The 22,586-nt window shown below is 48.3% G+C and overlaps 1 protein-coding gene across 1 annotated transcript in view; it reads left to right on the top strand.

The window, feature by feature from the left end:
• LOC118941214 (N-terminal EF-hand calcium-binding protein 1-like) overlaps window positions 1-14,684 on the top strand; it is a 37,423-nt gene extending 22,739 nt beyond the window's left edge. Inside the window, exons 4-7 of the mRNA XM_036953643.1 lie at window positions 604-716; window positions 8,089-8,166; window positions 8,498-8,589; window positions 12,393-14,684. Of these exons, the coding sequence (XP_036809538.1) occupies window positions 604-716; window positions 8,089-8,166; window positions 8,498-8,589; window positions 12,393-12,421 (312 nt within the window). The 3' untranslated portion in view covers window positions 12,422-14,684. The remainder of the gene's footprint in view (window positions 1-603; window positions 717-8,088; window positions 8,167-8,497; window positions 8,590-12,392) is intronic.
• Window positions 14,685-22,586: the final 7,902 nt, after the last annotated feature.

Raw genomic sequence — 22,586 nt, 5'->3', positions numbered from 1 at the left:
TGTTATGTTGTTGTTTATGCGTTGTTATGTTGTTGTTTATGTGTAATTTTGTTGTTTATGTGTTGTTATGTGGTTATTTATATGTTGTTATGTTGTTGTTTATGTGTTGTTATGTTGTTGTTTATGCGTTGTTATGTTGTTGTTTATGTGTTGTTATGTTGTTGTTTATGTGTTATGTTGTTGTTTATGTGTTGTTATGTTGTTGTTTATGCGTTGTTATGTTGTTGTTTATGTGTTATGTTGTTGTTTATGTGTTATGTTGTTGTTTATATGTTGTTATGTTGTTGTCTACGTGTTGTTCTGTAATGGGTCTGTAAGGGCTATGGCCATTCTAGTGGTTGTATTTCTATTTCTGTCTAATATACTCTGTCCTCTGCCCTGTCTGTCCTCTGTCCTCTGCCCTGTCTGTCCTCTGTCCCCTGTCCTGTATGTCCTCTGTCCCCTGTCCTGTATTTCCTCTGTCCCCTGTCCTGTATGTCCTCTGTCCCCTGTCCTGTATGTCCTCTGTCCCCTGTCCTGTATGTCCTCTGTCCCCTGTCCTGTATGTCCTCTGTCCCCTGCTCTGTCTGTCCCCTGTCCTCTGTCCTGTCTGTCCCCTCCCAGCACATCCTGATAGTCCAGAGACAGCTGAATGTGTTGGAGGAGGAGCTGGAGGAGTTCCGCCTGGCTCTCAGGCAGTACATGGAGTGTGCCTGTGCCCAGACGGGCTGCCTGCAGTAAGAGCTCATACACTACAACTCTGTCTTTGCATAACAACTTCCTGTAGTAAATATAAAGAGTAGTTTTTCAGACCATTAAACCTCATACTGGGGTTTAAAAGCCAGTTTAATAGCGTGGTGGGTGTTTATATGCGTGCTATTTCACACGTGTACATTGTAAGTGTGTTTTTTCATATCCTAACTCCCCCTGAGACACAAATCAACAGATTTTTTTTCACCTTGTTGGCTCGGGATTCAAACTAGCGACCTTTGGGTTACTTGCCCGACACTCTCACCCCTCGTCGGTATACTAGAGATACGTGGTGTTTACACAGTTTTTTTAGTTTTTTATTTGACCTTTATTTAACTAGGCAAGTCAGTTAAGAACACATTCTTATTTTCAATGACGGCCTAGGAACAGTGGGTTAACTGCCTTGTTCAGGGGCAGAACGACAGATTTGTACCTTGTCAGCTTGGGGGTTTGAACTTGCAACCTTCCAGTTACTAGTCCAACGCTCTAACCACTAGGCTACCTGCCTCCTCTACTCTCTAACCACTAGGCTACCTGCCTCCTCTACACTCTAACCACTAGGCTACCCTGCCCCCCCTCCACTCTAACCACTAGGCTACCCTGCCGCCCCTCCACTCTAACCACTAGGCTACCCTGCCGCCCCTACACTCTAACCACTAGGCTACCCTGCTGCCCCTACACTCTAACCACTAGGCTACCCTGCCGCCCCTCCACTCTAACCACTAGGCTACCCTGCCCCCCCTCCACCCTAACCACTAGGCTACCCTGCCGCCCCTACACTCTAACCACTAGGCTACCCTGCCGCCCCTCCACTCTAACCACTAGGCTACCCTGCCGCCCCTACACTCTAACCACTAGGCTACCCTGCCGCCCCTCCACTCTAACCACTAGGCTACCTGCCGCCCCTCCACTCTAACCACTAGGCTACCCTGCCGCCCCTACACTCTAACCACTAGGCTACCCTGCTGCCCCTACACTCTAACCACTAGGCTACCCTGCCGCCTCTACACTCTAACCACTAGGCTACCCTGCCCCCCCCTCCACTCTAACCACTAGGCTACCTGCCCCCCCTCCACTCTAACCACTAGGCTACCCTGCCGCCCCAGTAAAGGTGAGCAGAGGACAGCGTGCGTGCTGCTTCTCACTGATTAGTGGGAGAGTATGTAAAGTACGTATAATCTGTGTATGGAGGAGGCAGGAGAGAGGGGAAATACAGATTGTATGTGTGGTTGTGTTGTATAGCCACAGAGCCTTTAGAAATGCCATGAGGCACAGCGGGGTATTTGACTCAGTCTCTCTGACAGTCATCTTTCTCTCTACTGCACCTGCTGTCTCAAACTCTGAATACTCGGCTATGAAAAGCCAACTGACATTTACTCCTGAAGTGCTGACCTGTTACATCCTCTACAACCACTGTGATTATTATTATTCGACCCTGCTGGTCATCTATGAACGTCTGAACATCTTGAAGAATGAGGACTGGCCGTTCCTCATAGCCTGGTTCCTCTCTAGGTTTCTTCCTAGGTTCCGGCCATTCTATGGAGTTTTTCCTAGCCACCGTGCTTCTACACCTGCATTGCTTGCTGTTTGGGGTTTTAGGCTGGGTTTCTGTACAGCACTTTGAGACATCTGCTGATGTTGTCATGTATTGTCATGTTGTGTCTTGTTTCTGTCCTTTCCCTTCACCCTGTCTCCCTCTGCTGGTCGTTATTAGGTTACCTTTTCTCCCCCTCTTTCCCCCAGCTGTTCCTTGTCTCCTCCTAACTACCTCGTCACCCCTTTTCCCACCTGTTCCCTTTTTCCCTCTGATTAGTCCTCTATATCTCTCTCTGTTTTTGTTTCTGTCTTTGTCGGATTCTTGTTTGTGTTATTCATGCCTGAACCAGACTATCGTCATGTTTGCTGCAACCTTGTCCTGTCCTGTCGGAATCTGCCGGTCCATCTGAGCCTACGTTTGTTTTGTTATTAAAGAAGCTCTGTTTACGTTAATTCGCTTTTGGGTCCTCATTCACGCACCGTAACAGAAGAATCCGACCAAGAATGGACCCAGCGACTTCGGATCCTCTCCACTCAGCCGTCGAGATCCAGGGAGCGATGCTAGGCAGACACGAGCAGGAATTGTCTGCTGCTCGACATGCCGTTGAGACCCTGGCCACCCAAGTCTCCAACCTCACAGAACAGGTTCACCATCTCCGCCTCGATCCACCGGCCACTTCCAGGGCTTTCGAATCTCCGGAGCCCAGAATCAATAACCCGCCGTGTTACTCTGGGGAGCCCACTGAATGCCGCTCGTTCCTCACCCAGTGTGATATTGTGTTTTCTCTCCAGCCCAACACTTACTCCAGGAGCACTGCTCGTATCGCCTACGTCATATCTCTCCTTACTGGACGGGCTCGTGAGTGGGGCACGGCAATCTGGGAGGCAAGGGCTGAGTGTACTAACCAGTATCAGGACTTTAAGGAGGAGATGATACGGGTTTTTGATCGATCTGTTTTTGGGGAGGAGGCTTCCAGGGCCCTGTCTTCCCTATGTCAAGGTAATCGATCCATAACAGACTACTCTATTGAGTTTCGCACTCTTGCTGCCTCCAGTGGCTGGAATGAGCCGGCTTTGCTCGCTCGTTTTCTGGAGGGTCTCCGCGCAGAGGTAAAGGATGAGATTCTCTCCCGGGAGGTTCCTTCCAGCGTGGATTCCTTGATTGAACTCGCTATTCGCATTGAGCGACGGGTTGATCTTCGTCACCGAGCTCGTGGAAAGGAGCTCGCGTTCTCCGTTGCCCCCCTCTCCGCATCACTACCATCTTCCTCTGCCGGCTCGGGTGCTGAGCCTATGCAGCTGGGAGGTATCCGCATCTCGACTAAAGAGAGGGAACGGAGAATCACCAACCGCCTCTGTCTCTATTGCGGTTCCGCTGGTCATTTTGTCACTTCATGTCCAGTAAAAGCCAGAGCTCATCAGTAAGCGGAGGGCTACTGGTGAGCGCTACTACTCCTGTCTCTCCTTCAAGATCCTGCACTACCTTGTCGGTCCATCTACGCTGGACCGGTTCGTCAGCTTCCTGCAGTGCCTTAATAGACTCTGGGGCGGAGGGCTGTTTTATGGACGAGACCTGGGCTCGGGAACATGACATTCCTCTCAGACAGTTAAGGGAGCCCACGGCCTTGTTCGCCTTGGATGGTAGTCCTCTCCCCAGGATTCAGCGTGAGACGCTACCTTTAACCCTCACTGTCTCTGGTAATCATAGCGAAACCATTTCTTTTTTAACTTTTCGTTCACCTTTTACACCTGTTGTTTCGGGCCATCCCTGGCTAGTTTGTCATAATCCTTCTATTAATTGGTCTAGTAATTCTATCCTCTCCTGGAACGTCTCTTGTCATGTGAAATGTTTAATGTCTGCTATCCCTCCTGTTTCCTCTGTCTCTTCTTCACAGGAGGAGCCTGGTGATTTGACAGGGGTGCCGGAGGAATATCACGATCTGCGCACGGTGTTCAGTCGGTCCAGGGCCACCTCTCTTCCTCCACACCGGTCGTATGATTGTAGTATTGATCTCCTTCCGGGAACCACTCCCCCCCGGGGTAGACTATACTCTCTGTCGGCTCCCGAACGTAAGGCTCTCGAAGATTATTTGTCTGTAGCTCTTGCCGCCGGTACCATAGTCCCCTCCTCCTCTCCCGCCGGAGCGGGGTTTTTTTTTGTTAAGAAGAAGGACGGGTCCCTGCGCCCCTGCATAGATTATCGAGGGCTGAATGACATAACAGTGAAGAATCGTTATCCGCTTCCTCTTATGTCTTCAGCCTTCGAGATCCTGCAGGGAGCCAGGTTTTTCACTAAGTTGGACCTTCGTAACGCTTACCATCTCGTGCGCATCAGGGAGGGGGACGAGTGGAAGACGGCGTTTAACACTCCGTTAGGGCACTTTGAATACCGGGTTCTTCCTTTCGGCCTCGCTAACGCTCCAGCTGTCTTTCAGGCATTAGTCAATGATGTCCTGAGAGACATGCTGAACATCTTTGTTTTCGTTTACCTTGACGATATCCTGATTTTTTCACCGTCACTCCAGATTCATGTTCAGCACGTTCGACGTGTCCTCCAGCGCCTTTTAGAGAATTGTCTTTTTGTGAAGGCTGAGAAGTGCACTTTTCATGCCTCCTCCGTCACATTTCTCGGTTCTGTTATTTCCGCTGAAGGCATTAAGATGGATCCCGCTAAGGTCCAAGCTGTCATTGATTGGCCCGTCCCTAAGTCACGCGTCGAGTTGCAGCGCTTTCTCGGCTTCGCGAACTTCTATCGTCGTTTCATCCGTAATTTCGGTCAGGTGGCAGCTCCTCTCACAGCCCTTACTTCTGTCAAGACGTGCTTTAAGTGGTCCGTTTCCGCCCAGGGAGCTTTTGATCTCCTCAAGAATCGTTTTACATCCGCTCCTATCCTTGTTACACCTGACGTCTCTAGACAGTTCGTTGTCGAGGTTGACGCGTCAGAGGTGGGCGTGGGAGCCATTCTTTCTCAGCGCTCCCTCTCTGACGACAAGGTCCACCCTTGCGCGTATTTTTCTCATCGCCTGTCGCCGTCGGAACGTAACTATGATGTGGGAAACCGCGAACTGCTCGCCATCCGCTTAGCCCTAGGCGAATGGCGACAGTGGTTGGAGGGGGCGACCGTTCCTTTTGTCGTTTGGACTGACCATAGGAACCTTGAGTACATCCGTTCTGCCAAACGACTTAATGCGCGTCAGGCGCGCTGGGCGCTGTTTTTCGCTCGTTTCGAGTTCATGATTTCTTATCGTCCGGGCTCTAAGAACACCAAGCCTGATGCTTTATCTCGTCTCTTCAGTTCTTCAGTAGCCTCCACTGACCCCGAGGGGATTCTCCCTGAGGGGCATGTTGTCGGGTTGACTGTCTGGGGAATTGAGAGGCAGGTAAAGCAAGCACTCACTCAAACTCCGTCGCCGCGCGCTTGTCCCAGGAACCTTCTTTTCGTTCCCGTTCCTACTCGTCTGGCCGTTCTTCAGTGGGCTCACTCTGCCAAGTTAGCCGGCCACCCTGGCGTTCGGGGTACGCTTGCTTCCATTCGCCAGCGTTTTTGGTGGCCCACCCGGGAGCATGACACGCGTCGCTTCGTGGCTGCTTGTTCGGTCTGCGCGCAGACTAAGTCCGGTAACTCCCCTCCTGCCGGCCGTCTCAGGCCGCTTCCCATTCCCTCTCGACCGTGGTCTCACATCGCCTTAGATTTTGTCACCGGACTGCCTTCGTCAGCGGGGAAGACTGTTATTCTTACGGTTGTCGACAGGTTCTCTAAGGCGGCTCATTTTATTCCCCTTGCTAAGCTTCCTTCTGCTAAAGAGACGGCACAAATCATCATCGAGAATGTTTTCAGAATTCATGGCCTTCCGTCAGACGTCGTTTCGGACAGAGGTCCGCAATTCACGTCTCAATTTTGGAGGGAGTTTTGCCGTTTGATTGGGGCTTCCGTCAGTCTCTCTTCCGGCTTTCACCCCCAGTCTAACGGTCAAGCAGAACGGGCCAATCAGACTATTGGTCGCATCTTACGCAGTCTTTCTTTTCGCAACCCTGCGTCTTGGTCAGAACAGCTCCCCTGGGCAGAATACGCCCACAACTCGCTTCCTTCGTCTGCGACCGGGCTATCTCCTTTTCAGAGTAGCCTCGGGTACCGCTGTTCTCTTCTCAGTTCGCCGAGTCCAGCGTCCCCTCCGCTCAGGCTTTTGTCCAACGTTGCGAGCGCACCTGGAAGAGGGTCAGGTCTGCACTTTGCCGTTATAGGGCGCAGACTGTGAGGGCTGCTAATAAGCGTAGAACTAAGAGTCCTAGATATTGTCGCGGTCAGAGAGTTTGGCTCTCCACTCAGAACCTTCCCCTTAAGACCGCTTCTCGCAAGTTGACCCCGCGGTTCATTGGTCCGTTCCGTATTTCCCAGATCATTAATCCTGTCGCAGTTCGACTTCTTCTTCCGCGATATCTTCGTCGCGTCCACCCGGTCTTCCATGTCTCCTGTGTCAAGCCCGTTCTTCGCGCCCCCGCTCGTCTTCCCCCCCCCCCCCCCATCCTTGTCGAGGGCGCACCCATCTACAGGGTCCGTAGGATTTTGGACATGCGTCCTCGGGGCCGTGGTCATCAGTACCTAGTAGATTGGGAGGGGTACGGTCCTGAGGAGAGGAGTTGGGTTCCCTCTCGGGACGTGCTGGACCGTGCGCTGATCGATGATTTCCTCCGTTGCCGCCAGGTTTCCTCCTCGAGTGCGCCAGGAGGCGCTCGGTGAGTGGGGGGGTACTGTCATGTATTGTCATGTTGTGTCTTGTTTCTGTCCTTTCCCTTCACCCTGTCTCCCTCTGCTGGTCGTTATTAGGTTACCTTTTCTCCCCCTCTTTCCCCCAGCTGTTCCTTGTCTCCTCCTAACTACCTCGTCACCCCTTTTCCCACCTGTTCCCTTTTTCCCTCTGATTAGTCCTCTATATCTCTCTCTGTTTTTGTTTCTGTCTTTGTCGGATTCTTGTTTGTGTTATTCATGCCTGAACCAGACTATCGTCATGTTTGCTGCAACCTTGTCCTGTCCTGTCGGAATCTGCCGGTCCATCTGAGCCTACGTTTGTTTTGTTATTAAAGAAGCTCTGTTTACGTTAATTCGCTTTTGGGTCCTCATTCACGCACCGTAACAGATGTAAAATGTTATTGATTGATTGATTGAGAGAGAGAGAGAGAGAGAGAGTGCAATATATATACAGTGGGGAGAACAAGTATTTGATACACTGCCGATTTTGCAGGTTTTCCTACTTACAAAGCATGTAGAGGTCTGTAATTTTTATCATAGGTACACTTCAACTGTGAGAGACGGAATCAAAAATCCAGAAAATCACAAACACATATTTTACAGACCTCTACATGCTTTGTAAGTAGGAAAACCTGCAAAATCGGCAGTGTATCAAATACTTGTTCTCCCCACTGTTTGTGTATAAATATATATATATATATATATATATATATATATATATATATATATATATATATATATATATATATAGAGAGACAGAGACACACAGAGAGACAGAGTGTGAGTGAGTAGCCTACAGGATGGAATGACATTAAATAAGTCTTGTCATTAACAATTCCCAAAACAACAAGAATCCTGCCAATGTTTCAATCAGTAGTTTGAGTAAATCCTAATGAATAAACCTGGAAGGAAAACATAGTTGATGAACATGTTGACAAATCTACTTAGTGACTGAAAAACAAACCTGAACAAAGGAGCAGTCTAAGCGTTATTAAAGGTTTAGGCTGTATAATCGTACATATATGTCACTTACTTGCTAATTAGACACATTTTATTCTTGTTGTTGCTTTTGTTAGTGTGGCAGTTCAGCGACTGGCTAATGAGTCCCGCTTCATCCTATACGAGTTCTGGGAACACAACCACGTGTGGAAGAAGTAAGTTTCTGACAATCATTATCAGTGGAAACTAAATTAGATCACTTGATGTGTTTTGACTCTCCAGCTTGTCCCCAACTGTGACACTTCCTCTGAGGAAGAGGAAGGCATCATGTGAAGTCGAAACATCAGTTCAACTGCTCATTAAATAAAACCTGAGATAAGAACATATGTCTCCCGGCTCCAACTTGTTTACCAGGAAGTCATCATTTTTGGGGTGGGGGGGGGGTGGGGGGGGGGGGGGTTGTTATTGGGTAAACCCTAAACCCTATGACTTGAATGTAAAAGCACTTGGAAAATGGAAGTGTGTTTCTGTCTTTTCTATGTGCAGCCATCTCCAGACAAACTACAGTAAGACTTTCCAGAGAGGTAACGTGGACTTCCTGGAGACACCAGAGCTCATGACCACCATGCTGGTGCCTGGTACGTCAATCAATAACACACCTGGGGTTTCATACATACATACATACATACATACATACATACATACATATACACACACACACACACATACACACACACACACACACATACACACACACACACACACACACACACATACACACACACACATACACACACGCACGCACGCACGCACACACACACATACATACATACATACATACATACATACATACATGCATGCATACTTCACATGTTCTGAGCATTGTCTTAAAGGTCCAATGCATCAGTTTTAACATCAATATCAAATCCTTTTTTTTGGGGGGGGGGTGACAATTTAGTTCCTTATTAACCAGATATCCATCCAACCATTTCATGTGGCCGGCTACCTGACGCGTGAAAACAATGTTACGACCGAGGCTGATGGAAACATGACATACAATTATAGTAAAAGCCTGACAATTTGTTCATTTGACATGGTGGGATCTTTTTGTGTCGGTACAATGAATTAGGCGAGAAAGAGCAGTGGAAACACCTTTAATGCGCAAATATTGATATAATAACCATCAAAATCAAAGGAAACTTGGGAAAGATTTGGGATGCAGATGATTAGATTACAGAGGAAATAAATGATGACCTTCCCAGGGTGGTGAAAGGCGATGAGCTTGATGCTCCTTTCCAATAAATATTGAGAGTCTTATTCTGGTGACAGGATGATGAATTGCTTGGCTGCCATTTTGACAAATACAAATAATATGGCTCTCATCCATAATGTCATAGTGTGGAATCCTGAGTGGCACATTCGTTATATACCTCAAAATCTTTGTGACAAAACTAGAGGAAACCCATCTAAATTCTATTTTTAATTTGTTACATGGGCATTTAACTGCAAAATGTTATTTTATGTGTATCACAGCCTTTTATCTGTAAAAAGTTATTTTATGTGTATCACAGCCTTTTATCTGTAAAAAGTCAGTTTGATGGAAACCCATCTCTGGTGGGAAGATTAGCATATTTTTGAATATTCGCATGAAAGTCTGTTTAGAACTCTCTTTGCTATTGGTCTATTAACCAATTTACCGCATGGTGATGTCACCAGGCAAGCTGTAACTCCCGACCCATGTAAACCTGCTGATTAGAAGGTCCTGAGTAGATTGTATTTTCAACCAATCAACTATCAGGAAATAAACACTGATCAAATGTTTTCACACTTTTACAGTGTTTAGTTTTATCAACTGTTGTACAATATGATACAAAACACAGAAAATATATTTATTTTTTGGGACTGCAATTGACCTTTAAGCCTTTAAGGGTACCATGTTGATTGAGTTAGCACTTCTGGGACTAATATTGAAAGTGAGCGACCCGGCTCTACGTACTGGACTGGTTTGTGACTAACGGACCCTGGTTAGAGGGGACCCGGCTCTACGTATTGGACTGGTTTGTGACTAACAGACCCTGGTTAGAGGGGACCCGGCTCTACGTACTGGACTGGTTTGTGACTAACGGACTCTGGTTAGAGGGGACCCGGCTCTACATCGTGGACTGGTTTGTGACTAACGGACTCCTGGTTAGAGGAGACCCGGCTCTACGTACTGGACTGGTTTGTGACTAACGGACCCTGGTTAGAGGGGACCCGGCTCTACGTATTGGACTGGTTTGTGACTAACGGACCCTGGTTAGAGGGGACCCGGCTCTACGTATTGGACTGGTTTGTGACTAACGGACTCTGGTTAGAGGGGACCCGGCTCTACGTATTGGACTGGTTTGTGACTAACGGACTCTGGTTAGAGGGGACCCGGCTCTACGTATTGGACTGGTTTGTGACTAACGGACCCTGGTTAGAGGGGACCCGGCTCTACGTACTGGACTGGTTTGTGACTAACGGACTCCTGGTTAGAGGGGACCCGGCTCTACGTACTGGACTGGTTTGTGACTAACGGACTCTGGTTAGAGGGGACCCAGCTCTACGTATTGGACTGGTTTGTGACTAACGGACCCTGGTTAGAGGAGACCCGGCTCTACGTACTGGACTGGTTTGTGACTAACGGACCCTGGTTAGAGGGGACCCGGCTCTACGTACTGGACTGGTTTGTGACTAACGGACCCTGGTTAGAGGGGACCCGGCTCTACGTACTGGACTGGTTTGTGACTAACGGACTCCTGGTTAGAGGGGACCCGGCTCTACGTACTGGACTGGTTTGTGACTAACGGACCCTGGTTAGAGGGGACCCGGCTCTACGTACTGGACTGGTTTGTGACTAACGGACTCTGGTTAGAGGGGACCCGGCTCTACGTACTGGACTGATTTGTGACTAACGGACTCTGGTTAGAGGGGAATGAAACAGCCCAAGAATTAACACACAGGAAGTTAATTTAAACACACTGAGGAAGACGAACATGGGGATGAAGTATTCTCACACATCCCATGTACAAAAGTCCAACCATGCTCACAGACTGAAACAACAAACAGTTCTGGTATGGGCAATATTTACTCCCTTTGAGAGCCTGGGTCAGGCTGGCTAGCCAATCAGGACCTGGAGAGACTGCATGGCTAGAGTGTGCACAGGGGTGGAGACACATTGCTATTGTCTGATTGGCTGAAGCCATGCTCTGGAGGAGATATCAGCTAGCCTGATTGGCTGAAGCCATGCTCTGGAGGAGATATCAGCTAGTCTGATTGGCTGAAGCCATGCTCGGGAGGAGACATCAGTTAGTCTGATTGGCTGAAGCCATGCTCTGGAGGAGATATCAGCTAGTCTGATTGGCTGAAGCCATGCTCGGGAGGAGACATCAGTTAGTCTGATTGGCTGAAGCCATGCTCTGGAGGAGATATCAGCTAGTCTGATTGGCTGAAGCCATGCTCTGGAGGAGACATCAGCTAGTCTGATTGGCTGAAGCCATGCTCTGGAGGAGACATCAGTTAGTCTGATTGGCTGAAGCCATGCTCTGGAGGAGACATCAGTTAGTCTGATTGGCTGAAGCCATGCTCTGGAGGAGATATCAGTTAGTCTGATTGGCTGAAGCCATGCTCTGGAGGAGATATCAGCTAGTCTGATTGGCTGAAGCCATGATCAGGACGTGAGGAGGATGAGTGAGAGCCAGACAGAGTAGCTTCAGAAAGAAAATGTGCACACAACACAGTGATATAACGTCCTGTAACACCCTCGACAGGGTATTCTTGAACCATTATAAACTGGGGGGTTAGATCCCTGAATGCTGATTGGCTGACAGCTGTGGTATATCAGAACATATACCACGTGTATGAAAAAACATGTAATTTTACTGCTCTAATGACTTTGGTAACCAGTTTATAATAGGGGTGTGTGGTACATGGCCAGTGTACCACGACTAAGGGTTGTATCCAGGCACTCCGCGTTGCGTCGTCCATAAAAACAGCCCTTACACCTTGGCATATTGGCCATATACCACACCCCATCGAGCCTTATTGACTAACTATATGCCATTAACCAAACACTTTCATACAAAGCAAGTTCCAGTCATACATTTTGCATATGGGTGGTGCAAGCGCCATGCTCTACCTACTGAGCTACAGAGGACCTTCATTGGTTCCGTCTTGCCAGCTCAATCAATATAGTCCTCTCTTTTCTTGAACACGATCCCCTTCGCCCTCCGGCCTCCCAGGGAGTTGATTCTGAGGAGGACAATTTAGACCTGTTGATTTGGAAGCGGTTTATTATGTAATGGATCAGTGTTTTGTGAGTTAGTGTGTCTTTTCTCTCCCTCTCTTCTCTCTTTTCTCTCTTCTCTCCCTCCCTCCTCTCCCTATTTTCTCTCTCTCTCTTCTCTCCCTCTCTTCTCAGCCTCCTGGTGGGTCCTAAACAACAACTAAATGACATCACGCCAGGCCGACTGAGGACCGCTATCGATCAGAAACGTAGTCTGTAGTCTATCGTCTATCATTAGCATTGGGAAGAAGTGCACACACACACACACTCACGCACGCACGCACGCACACACACACACACACACAATACTGTCAACTTGTACTGTGAAGTCATTCTGAATTATTATGTATCAGACCTTTGTGTCCCTTCAGCTGTGTATTGATGATGCTGTTTCATGCTCCTAGGTGTTTACCCTGTTAGGATGATGCTGTTTCATGCTCCTAGATGTTTACCCTGTTAGGATGATGCTGTTTCATGCTCCTAGGTGTTTACCCTGTTAGGATGATGCTGTTTCATGCTCCTAGATGTTTACCCTGTTAGGATGATGCTGTTTCATGCTCCTAGATGTTTACCCTGTTAGGATGATGCTGTTCCACGCTCCTAGATGTTTACCCTGTTAGGATGATGCTGTGTCATGCTCCTAGATGTTTACCCTGTTAGGATGATGCTGTGTCATGCTCCTAGATGTTTACCCTGTTTGGATGATGCTGTGTCATGCTCCTAGGTGTTTACCCTGTTAGGATGATGCTGTTTCATGCTCCTAGATTTTTACCCTGTTAGGATGATGCTGTTCCACGCTCCTAGATGTTTACCCTGTTAGGATGATGCTGTGTCATGCTCCTAGATGTTTACCGTTTTGATGATGCTGTTCCACGCTCCTAGATGTTTACCCTGTTAGGATGATGCTGTGTCATGCTCCTAGATGTTTACCCTGTTAGGATGACGCTGTTTCATGCTCCTAGATGTTTACCCTGTTAGGATGATGCTGTGTCATGCTCCTAGATGTTTACCCTGTTAGGATGATGCTGTGTTATGCTCCTAGATGTTTACCCTGTTAGGATGATGCTGTGTCATGCTCCTAGGTGTTTACCCTGTTAGGATGATGCTGTGTCATGCTCCTAGATGTTTACCGTTTTGATGATGCTGTTCCACGCTCCTAGATGTTTACCCTGTTAGGATGATGCTGTGTCATGCTCCTAGATGTTTACCCTGTTAGGATGACGCTGTTTCACGCTCCTAGATGTTTACCCTGTTAGGATGATGCTGTGTCATGCTCCTAGATGTTTACCCTGTTAGGATGATGCTGTTCCACACTCCTAGATGTTTACCCTGTTAGGATGATGCTGTTCCACGCTCCTAGATGTTTACCCTGTTAGGATGATGCTGTGTCATGCTCCTAGGTGTTTACCCTGTTAGGATGATGTTGTGTCATGCTCCTAGATGTTTACCCTGTTAGGATGATGCTGTGTCATGCTCCTAGATGTTTACCCTGTTAGGATGATGATGTTTCATGCTCCTAGATGTTTACCCTGTTAGGATGATGCTGGTCCACGCTCCTAGATGTTTACCCTGTTAGGATGATGCTGTGTCATGCTCCTAGATGTTTACCCTGTTAGGATGATGCTGTGTCATGCTCCTAGATGTTTACCTTGTTAGGATGGTGCTGTTTCATGCTCCTAGATGTTTACCCTGTTAGGATGATGCTGTGTCATGCTCCTAGATGTTTACCTTGTTAGTGTGGTGCTGTGTCATGCTCCTAGATGTTTACCCTGTTAGGATGATGCTGTTTCATGCTCCTAGGTGTTTACCCTGTTAGGATGATGCTGTTTCATGCTCCTAGATGTTTACCTTGTTAGGATGGTGCTGTTTCATGCTCCTAGATGTTTACCCTGTTAGGATGATGCTGTGTCATGCTCCTAGATGTTTACCTTGTTAGGATGGTGCTGTGTCATGCTCCTAGATGTTTACCCTGTTAGGATGATGCTGTTTCATGCTCCTAGGTGTTTACCCTGTTAGGATGATGCTGTTCCACGGTCCTAGGTGTTTACTTTGTTAGGAGGATGCTGTTCCACGATCCTAGATGTTTACCCTGTTAGGATGACGCTGTTTCATGCTCCTAGATGTTTACCCTGTTAGGATGATGCTGTGTCATGCTCCTAGGTGTTTACATCAGCAGAGATTCCAGGCATGTGTCTCAAATGGAACCCTATTCCCTATATAGTGCACTACTTTAGACCAGAGCCCTGCACTTTACAGGGAATATTGTGTCATTTGGAATGCATGCCACCTGTCAGTAGTAGTATGTCCTCCACACTACCTGTCACAAGTTTTAGAAAACAAGGGGGTTTTCTTTATTTTTACTATGTTCTACATTGTAGAATAATAGTGAAGACATCAACTATCAAATAACACATATGGAATCATGTAGTAACCAAAGAAAGTGTTAAATCAGAATATATTTTATATTTAAGACTCTTCAAAGTAGCCACCGTTTGCCTTGATGACAGCGTTGCACAATCGTGGCATTCTCTCAACCAGCTTCATGAGGTAGTCACCTGGAATGCATTTCAATTAACAGGTGTGACTTCTTAAAAGTTAATTTGTGGAATTTCTTTCCTTAATGTGTTTGAGCCAATCAGTTGTGTTGTGACAAGGTAGGGGTGGTATACAGAACATAACCCTATTTGGTAAAAGACCAAGTCCATATTATGGCAAGAACAGATCAAATAAGCAAAGAGAAATGACAGTTCATCATTACTTTAAGACATGAAGGTCAGTCAATACGGAACATTTCAATAACTTTGAACATTTCTTCAAGTGCTGTTGCAAAAACCATCAAGCGCCAGGAAAGGACCTGTTGCTTTTATTCCACCGCCTCCATCGGATCGCTTTGCACACTCTTGGCATTCTCTCAACCAGCTTCATGAGGGATTCACCTGGAATGCATTTCAATAAACAGGTGTGCTTTGTTAAAAGTGAATATGTGGAATGTCTCTCCTTCTTAATGCGTTTGAGCCAATCTGTTGTGTTGTGACAAGGTAGGGGGAGTATACAGAAGACAGTCCATATTATGGCAAGAGCAGCTCAAATAAGCAAAGAGAAACGACAGTCCATCATTACTTGAAGACATGAAGGTCAGTCAATCCGGAAAATGTCAAGAAGTGCAGTTACAAAAACCACCAAGCGCTCTGATGAAACTGGCTCTAATGAGGACTGCCACAGGACAGGAAGACCCAGAGTTACCTCTGCTGCAGAGGATAAGTTCATTAGAGTTAACTGGCTCTCATGAGGACCACCCCATTAAAGGAAGACCCAGAGTTACCTCTGCTGCAGAGGATAAGTTCATTAGAGTTACCAGCCTCAGAAATGGCAGGCCAAATAAATACTTCAGAGTTTATTAAGTAACAGACACATCTCCATATCAACTGTTCAGAGGAGACTGTGTGAATCAGGCCTTCATGGTTGAATTGCTGCAAAGAAACCACTACTAAAGGACACCAATAATAAGAAGAGACTTGCTTGGGCCAAGAAATATAAGCATGGATATTAGACTGGTGGAAATGTGTCTTTTGGTCTGGAGTCCAAATTGGAGATTTTTGGTTCCAACCGCCATGTCTTCGTGAGACGCGATGTGGGTGAACGGACGGTCTCCGCATGTGTTTTTCCCACCGTAAAGCATAGAGGAGGTGGTGTTATGGTGCTTTGCTGGTGACACTGTCTGTGATTTATTTAGAATTCAAGGAACACGTAACCAGCATGTGGCTACCACAGCATTCTGCAGCGATACGCCATCCTATCTGGTTTGTGCTTAGTGGGACTATCATTTCTTTTTCAACAGGACAATGACCCAGCACATCTCCAGACTGTGTAAGGGCTATTTGACCAAGAAGGAGAGTGATGGAGTGCTGCATCAGATGACCTGGCCTCCACAATCATCCGACAACCCAATTGAGATGGTTTGGGATGAGTTGGATCGCAGAGTGAAGGAAAAGCAGCCAACAAGTGCTCAGCATATGAGGGAACTCCTTCAAGACTGTTGGAAAAGCATTCCAGCTGAAGATGGTTAATAGAATGCCAAAGCTGTCATCAAGGCAAAGGGCGGCTATTTGAAGATTTTTTCAAATTTTACCTTTATTTAACCAGGTAGGCCAGTTGAGAACAAGTTCTCATTTACAACTGCGACCTGCCCAAGATAAAGCAAAGCAGTGCGACACAAACAACAACACAGGAATAAACACAGGAATAAACAAGTGTACAGTCAATAACAAAATAGAAAAAAAGAAAGTCCATATACAGTGTGTATAACATATAGTTTGATTTGTTTAACACTTTTTTGGTCACTACATGATTCCATATGTGTTATGTAGAAAATAGTACAAATAAAGACAAAACCCTGGAATGAGTAGGTGTTGTAACACTTTTGACTGGTACTGTATGTACATGGCTGTACTGTACAGGGTCTGTGGGTGTGTGTCTGTGGGTTTGTGTCTGTGTGTGTGTGTCCGTGTGTGTCTGTGTGTTAGAGGCTATCCCTGTGTAGTATCAGTGCTTGGGAGGATGAGAACAACCCAAGCTAACCAACAGGTCACCACCGTACATTTCTGGACACGATGGATTCTATAGCTATTGGATGTATTTGTGTATTTGTGTGTGTAAATCATTCAGTGGTAAGAAATAAAGTTAATATATTGTTGTCTGTCTCTGTATCTTATTTCAATCGGGTTGTTCAATACTCATACTGTCACTGAGAGTTATCCTACCGTTACCCTGAAATTACCTGTCACTGAGAGTTATCCCACCGTTAGCCTGCAATTACCTGTCACTGAGAGTTACGTTAGCCCGAAATTATCTGTCACAGAGTTACGTTAGCCCGAAATTACCTGTCACTGAGAGTTATCCTACCATTACCCCAAAATGACCTGTCACTGAAAGTTATCCTACCGTTACCCCAAAATGATCTGTCACTGAGAGTTATCCTACCATTACCCCAAAATGACCTGTCACTGAGAGTTATCCTACCGTTACCCCAAAATGATCTGTCACTGAGAGTTATCCTACCGTTACCCCAAAATGACCTGTCACTGAGTTACATTACCCCAAAATGACCTGTCACTGAGTTACATTACCCCAAAATGTTGGGTTATCCCATTATCCCCACATGACCTGTCACTGAGAGTCACATTACCCCAAAATGTTGGGTTATCCCATTATCCCCACATGACCTGTCACTGAGAGTCACATTAATTACCCCAAAATGTTGGGTTATCCCATTATCCCCACATGACCTGTCACTGAGAGTCACATTAATTACCCCAAAATGTTGGGTTATCCCATTATCCCCACATGACCTGTCACTGAGAGTCACATTAATTACCCTAAAATGTTGGGTTATCCCATTATCCCTGTCAAGGTGCGTGAATGAGGACCCAAAAGCGAATTAACAAACAGAGTTTCTTTAATGATGAACACACGTGGGCTCAGATGGACAGGTAGATTCCGACAGGACAGGACAAGGTTGCAGCAAACACGATGATAGTCTGGTTCAGGCATGAGACACACAAACAAGAATCCGACAAGGACAGGAACAAAAACAGAGAGAGATATAGAGGACTAATCAGAGGGAAAAAGGGAACAGGTGGGAAAAGGGGTGACGAGGTAGTTAGGAGGAGACAAGGAACAGCTGGGGGAAAGCGGGGGAGAAAAGGTAACCTAATACGACCAGCAGAGGGAGACAGGGTGAAAGGAAAGGACAGAAAGACACAACATGACAATACATGACAGTACCCCCCCACTCACCGAGCGCCTCCTGGCGCACTCGAGGAGGAAACCTGGCGGCAACGGAGGAAATCCTCGATCAGCGCACGGTCCAGCACGTCCCGAGAGGGAACCCAACTCCTCTCCTCAGGACCGTACCCCTCCCAATCTACGAGGTACTGGTGACCACGGCCCCGAGGACGCATGTCCAAAATCCTGCGGACCCTGTAGATGGGTGCGCCCTCGACAAGGATGGGGGGGGGGGGGGAAGACGAGCGGGGGCGCGAAGAACGGGCTTGATACAGGAGACATGGAAGACCGGGTGGACGCGACGAAGGTATCGCGGAAGAAGAAGTCGAACTGCGACAGGATTGATGACCCGAGAAATACGGAACGGACCAAAGAACCGCGGGGTCAACTTGCGAGAAGCCGTCTTAAGGGGAAGGTTCTGAGTGGAGAGCCAAACTCTCTGACCGCGACAATATCTAGGACTCTTAGTTCTACGCTTATTAGCAGCCCTCACAGTCTGCGTCCTATAACGGCAAAGTGCAGACCTGACCCTCTTCCAGGTGCGCTCGCAACGTTGGACAAAAGCCTGAGCGGAGGGGACGCTGGACTCGGCGAACTGAGATGAGAACAGCGGAGGCTGGTACCCGAGGCTACTCTGAAAAGGAGATAGCCCGGTCGCAGACGAAGGAAGCGAGTTGTGGGCGTATTCTGCCCAGGGGAGCTGTTCTGACCAAGACGCAGGGTTGCGAAAAGAAAGACTGCGTAAGATGCGACCAATAGTCTGATTGGCCCGTTCTGCTTGACCGTTAGACTGGGGGTGAAAGCCGGAAGAGAGACTGACGGAAGCCCCAATCAAACGGCAAAACTCCCTCCAAAATTGAGACGTGAATTGCGGACCTCTGTCCGAAACGACGTCTGACGGAAGGCCATGAATTCTGAAAACATTCTCGATGATGATTTGTGCCGTCTCTTTAGCAGAAGGAAGCTTAGCAAGGGGAATGAAATGAGCCGCCTTAGAGAACCTATCGACAACCGTAAGAATAACAGTCTTCCCCGCTGACGAAGGCAGTCCGGTGACAAAATCTAAGGCGATGTGAGACCACGGTCGAGAGGGAATGGGAAGCGGCCTGAGACGGCCGGCAGGAGGAGAGTTACCGGACTTAGTCTGCGCGCAGACCGAACAAGCAGCCACGAAACGACGCGTGTCATGCTCCCGGGTGGGCCACCAAAAACGCTGGCGAATGGAAGCAAGCGTACCCCGAACGCCAGGGTGGCCGGCTAACTTGGCAGAGTGAGCCCACTGAAGAACGGCCAGACGAGTAGGAACGGGAACGAAAAGAAGGTTCCTAGGACAAGCGCGCGGCGACGGAGTGTGAGTGAGCGCTTGCTTTACCTGCCTCTCAATTCCCCAGACAGTCAACCCGACAACACGCCCCTCAGGGAGAATCCCCTCGGGGTCAGTGGAGGCTACTGAAGAACTGAAGAGACGAGATAAAGCATCAGGCTTGGTGTTCTTAGAGCCCGGACGATAAGAAATCACGAACTCGAAACGAGCGAAAAACAGCGCCCAGCGCGCCTGACGCGCATTAAGTCGTTTGGCAGAACGGATGTACTCAAGGTTCCTATGGTCAGTCCAAACGACAAAAGGAACGGTCGCCCCCTCCAACCACTGTCGCCATTCGCCTAGGGCTAACCGGATGGCGAGCAGTTCGCGGTTTCCCACATCATAGTTACGTTCCGACGGCGACAGGCGATGAGAAAAATACGCGCATGGGTGGACCTTGTCGTCAGAGAGGGAGCGCTGAGAAAGAATGGCTCCCACGCCCACCTCTGACGCGTCAACCTCGACAACGAACTGTCTAGAGACGTCAGGTGTAACAAGGATAGGAGCGGATGTAAAACGATTCTTGAGGAGATCAAAAGCTCCCTGAGCGGAAACGGACCACTTAAAGCACGTCTTGACAGAAGTAAGGGCTGTGAGAGGAGCTGCCACCTGACCGAAATTACGGATGAAACGACGATAGAAGTTTGCGAAGCCGAGAAAGCGCTGCAGCTCGATGCGTGACTTAGGGGCGGGCCAATCAATGACAGCTTGGACCTTAGCGGGATCCATCTTAATGCCTTCAGCGGAAATAACAGAACCGAGAAATGTGACGGAGGAGGCATGAAAAGTGCACTTCTCAGCCTTCACAAAAAGACAATTCTCTAAAAGGCGCTGGAGGACACGTCGAACGTGCTGAACATGAATCTGGAGTGACGGTGAAAAAATCAGGATATCGTCAAGGTAAACGAAAACAAAGATGTTCAGCATGTCTCTCAGGACATCATTGACTAATGCCTGAAAGACAGCTGGAGCGTTAGCGAGGCCGAAAGGAAGAACCCGGTATTCAAAGTGCCCTAACGGAGTGTTAAACGCCGTCTTCCACTCGTCCCCCTCCCTGATGCGCACGAGATGGTAAGCGTTACGAAGGTCCAACTTAGTGAAAAACCTGGCTCCCTGCAGGATCTCGAAGGCTGAAGACATAAGAGGAAGCGGATAACGATTCTTCACTGTTATGTCATTCAGCCCTCGATAATCTATGCAGGGGCGCAGAGACCCGTCCTTCTTCTTGACAAAAAAAAACCCCGCTCCGGCGGGAGAGGAGGAGGGGACTATGGTACCGGCGTCAAGAGCTACAGACAAATAATCCTCGAGAGCCTTACGTTCGGGAGCCGACAGAGAGTATAGTCTACCCCGGGGGGGAGTGGTTCCCGGAAGGAGATCAATACTACAATCATACGACCGGTGTGGAGGAAGAGAGGTGGCCCTGGACCGACTGAACACCGTGCGCAGATCGTGATATTCCTCCGGCACCCCTGTCAAATCACCAGGCTCCTCCTGTGAAGAAGAGACAGAGGAAACAGGAGGGATAGCAGACATTAAACATTTCACATGACAAGAGACGTTCCAGGAGAGGATAGAATTACTAGACCAATTAATGGAAGGATTATGACAAACTAGCCAGGGATGGCCCAAAACAACAGGTGTAAAAGGTGAACGAAAAATTAAAAAATAAATGGTTTCGCTATGATTACCAGAAACAGTGAGGGTTAAAGGTAGCGTCTCACGCTGAATCCTGGGGAGAGGACTACCATCCAGGGCGAACAAGGCCGTGGACTCCCTTAACTGTCTGAGAGGAATGTCATGTTCCCGAGCCCAGGTCTCGTCCATAAAACAGCCCTCCGCCCCAGAGTCTATTAAGGCACTGCAGGAAGCTGACGAACCGGTCCAGCGTAGATGGACCGACAAGGTAGTGCAGGATCTTGAAGGAGAGACAGGAGTAGTAGCGCTCACCAGTAGCCCTCCGCTTACTGATGAGCTCTGGCTTTTACTGGACATGAAGTGACAAAATGACCAGCAGAACCGCAATAGAGACAGAGGCGGTTGGTGATTCTCCGTTCCCTCTCCTTAGTCGAGATGCGGATACCTCCCAGCTGCATAGGCTCAGCTCCCGAGCCGGCAGAGGAAGATGGTAGTGATGCGGAGAGGGGGGCAACGGAGAGCGCGAGCTCCTTTCCACGAGCTCGGTGACGAAGATCAACCCGTCGCTCAATGCGAATAGCGAGTTCAATCAAGGAATCCACGCTGGAAGGAACCTCCCGGGAGAGAATCTCATCCTTTACCTCTGCGCGGAGGCCCTCCAGAAGACGAGCGAGCAAAGCCGGCTCGTTCCAGCCACTGGAGGCAGCAAGAGTGCGAAACTCAATAGAGTAGTCTGTTATGGATCGATTGCCTTGACATAGGGAAGACAGGGCCCTGGAAGCCTCCTCCCCAAAAACAGATCGATCAAAAACCCGTATCATCTCCTCCTTAAAGTCCTGATACTGGTTAGTACACTCAGCCCTTGCCTCCCAGATTGCCGTGCCCCCCTCACGAGCCCGTCCAGTAAGGAGAGATATGACGTAGGCGACACGAGCAGTGCTCCTGGCGTAAGTGTTGGGCTGGAGAGAAAACACAATATCACACTGGGTGAGGAACGAGCGGCATTCAGTGGGCTCCCCAGAGTAACACGGCGGGTTATTGATTCTGGGCTCCGGAGATTCGAAAGCCCTGGAAGTGGCCGGTGGATCGAGGCGGAGATGGTGAACCTGTTCTGTGAGGTTGGAGACTTGGGTGGCCAGGGTCTCAACGGCATGTCGAGCAGCAGACAATTCCTGCTCGTGTCTGCCTAGCATCGCTCCCTGGATCTCGACGGCTGAGTGGAGAGGATCCGAAGTCGCTGGGTCCATTCTTGGTCGGATTCTTCTGTCAAGGTGCGTGAATGAGGACCCAAAAGCGAATTAACAAACAGAGTTTCTTTAATGATAAACACACGTGGGCTCAGATGGACAGGTAGATTCCGACAGGACAGGACAAGGTTGCAGCAAACACGATGATAGTCTGGTTCAGGCATGAGACACACAAACAAGAATCCGACAAGGACAGGAACAAAAACAGAGAGAGATATAGAGGACTAATCAGAGGGAAAAAGGGAACAGGTGGGAAAAGGGGTGACGAGGTAGTTAGGAGGAGACAAGGAACAGCTG

The sequence above is a fragment of the Oncorhynchus mykiss genome, chromosome 18, assembly GCF_013265735.2.
Source record: "Oncorhynchus mykiss isolate Arlee chromosome 18, USDA_OmykA_1.1, whole genome shotgun sequence".
In the NCBI taxonomy this organism is placed as follows: domain Eukaryota; kingdom Metazoa; phylum Chordata; class Actinopteri; order Salmoniformes; family Salmonidae; genus Oncorhynchus; species Oncorhynchus mykiss.
Note: the sequence above shows the minus strand (reverse complement) of the source record. Positions and strands in the feature narration are given on the sequence as shown.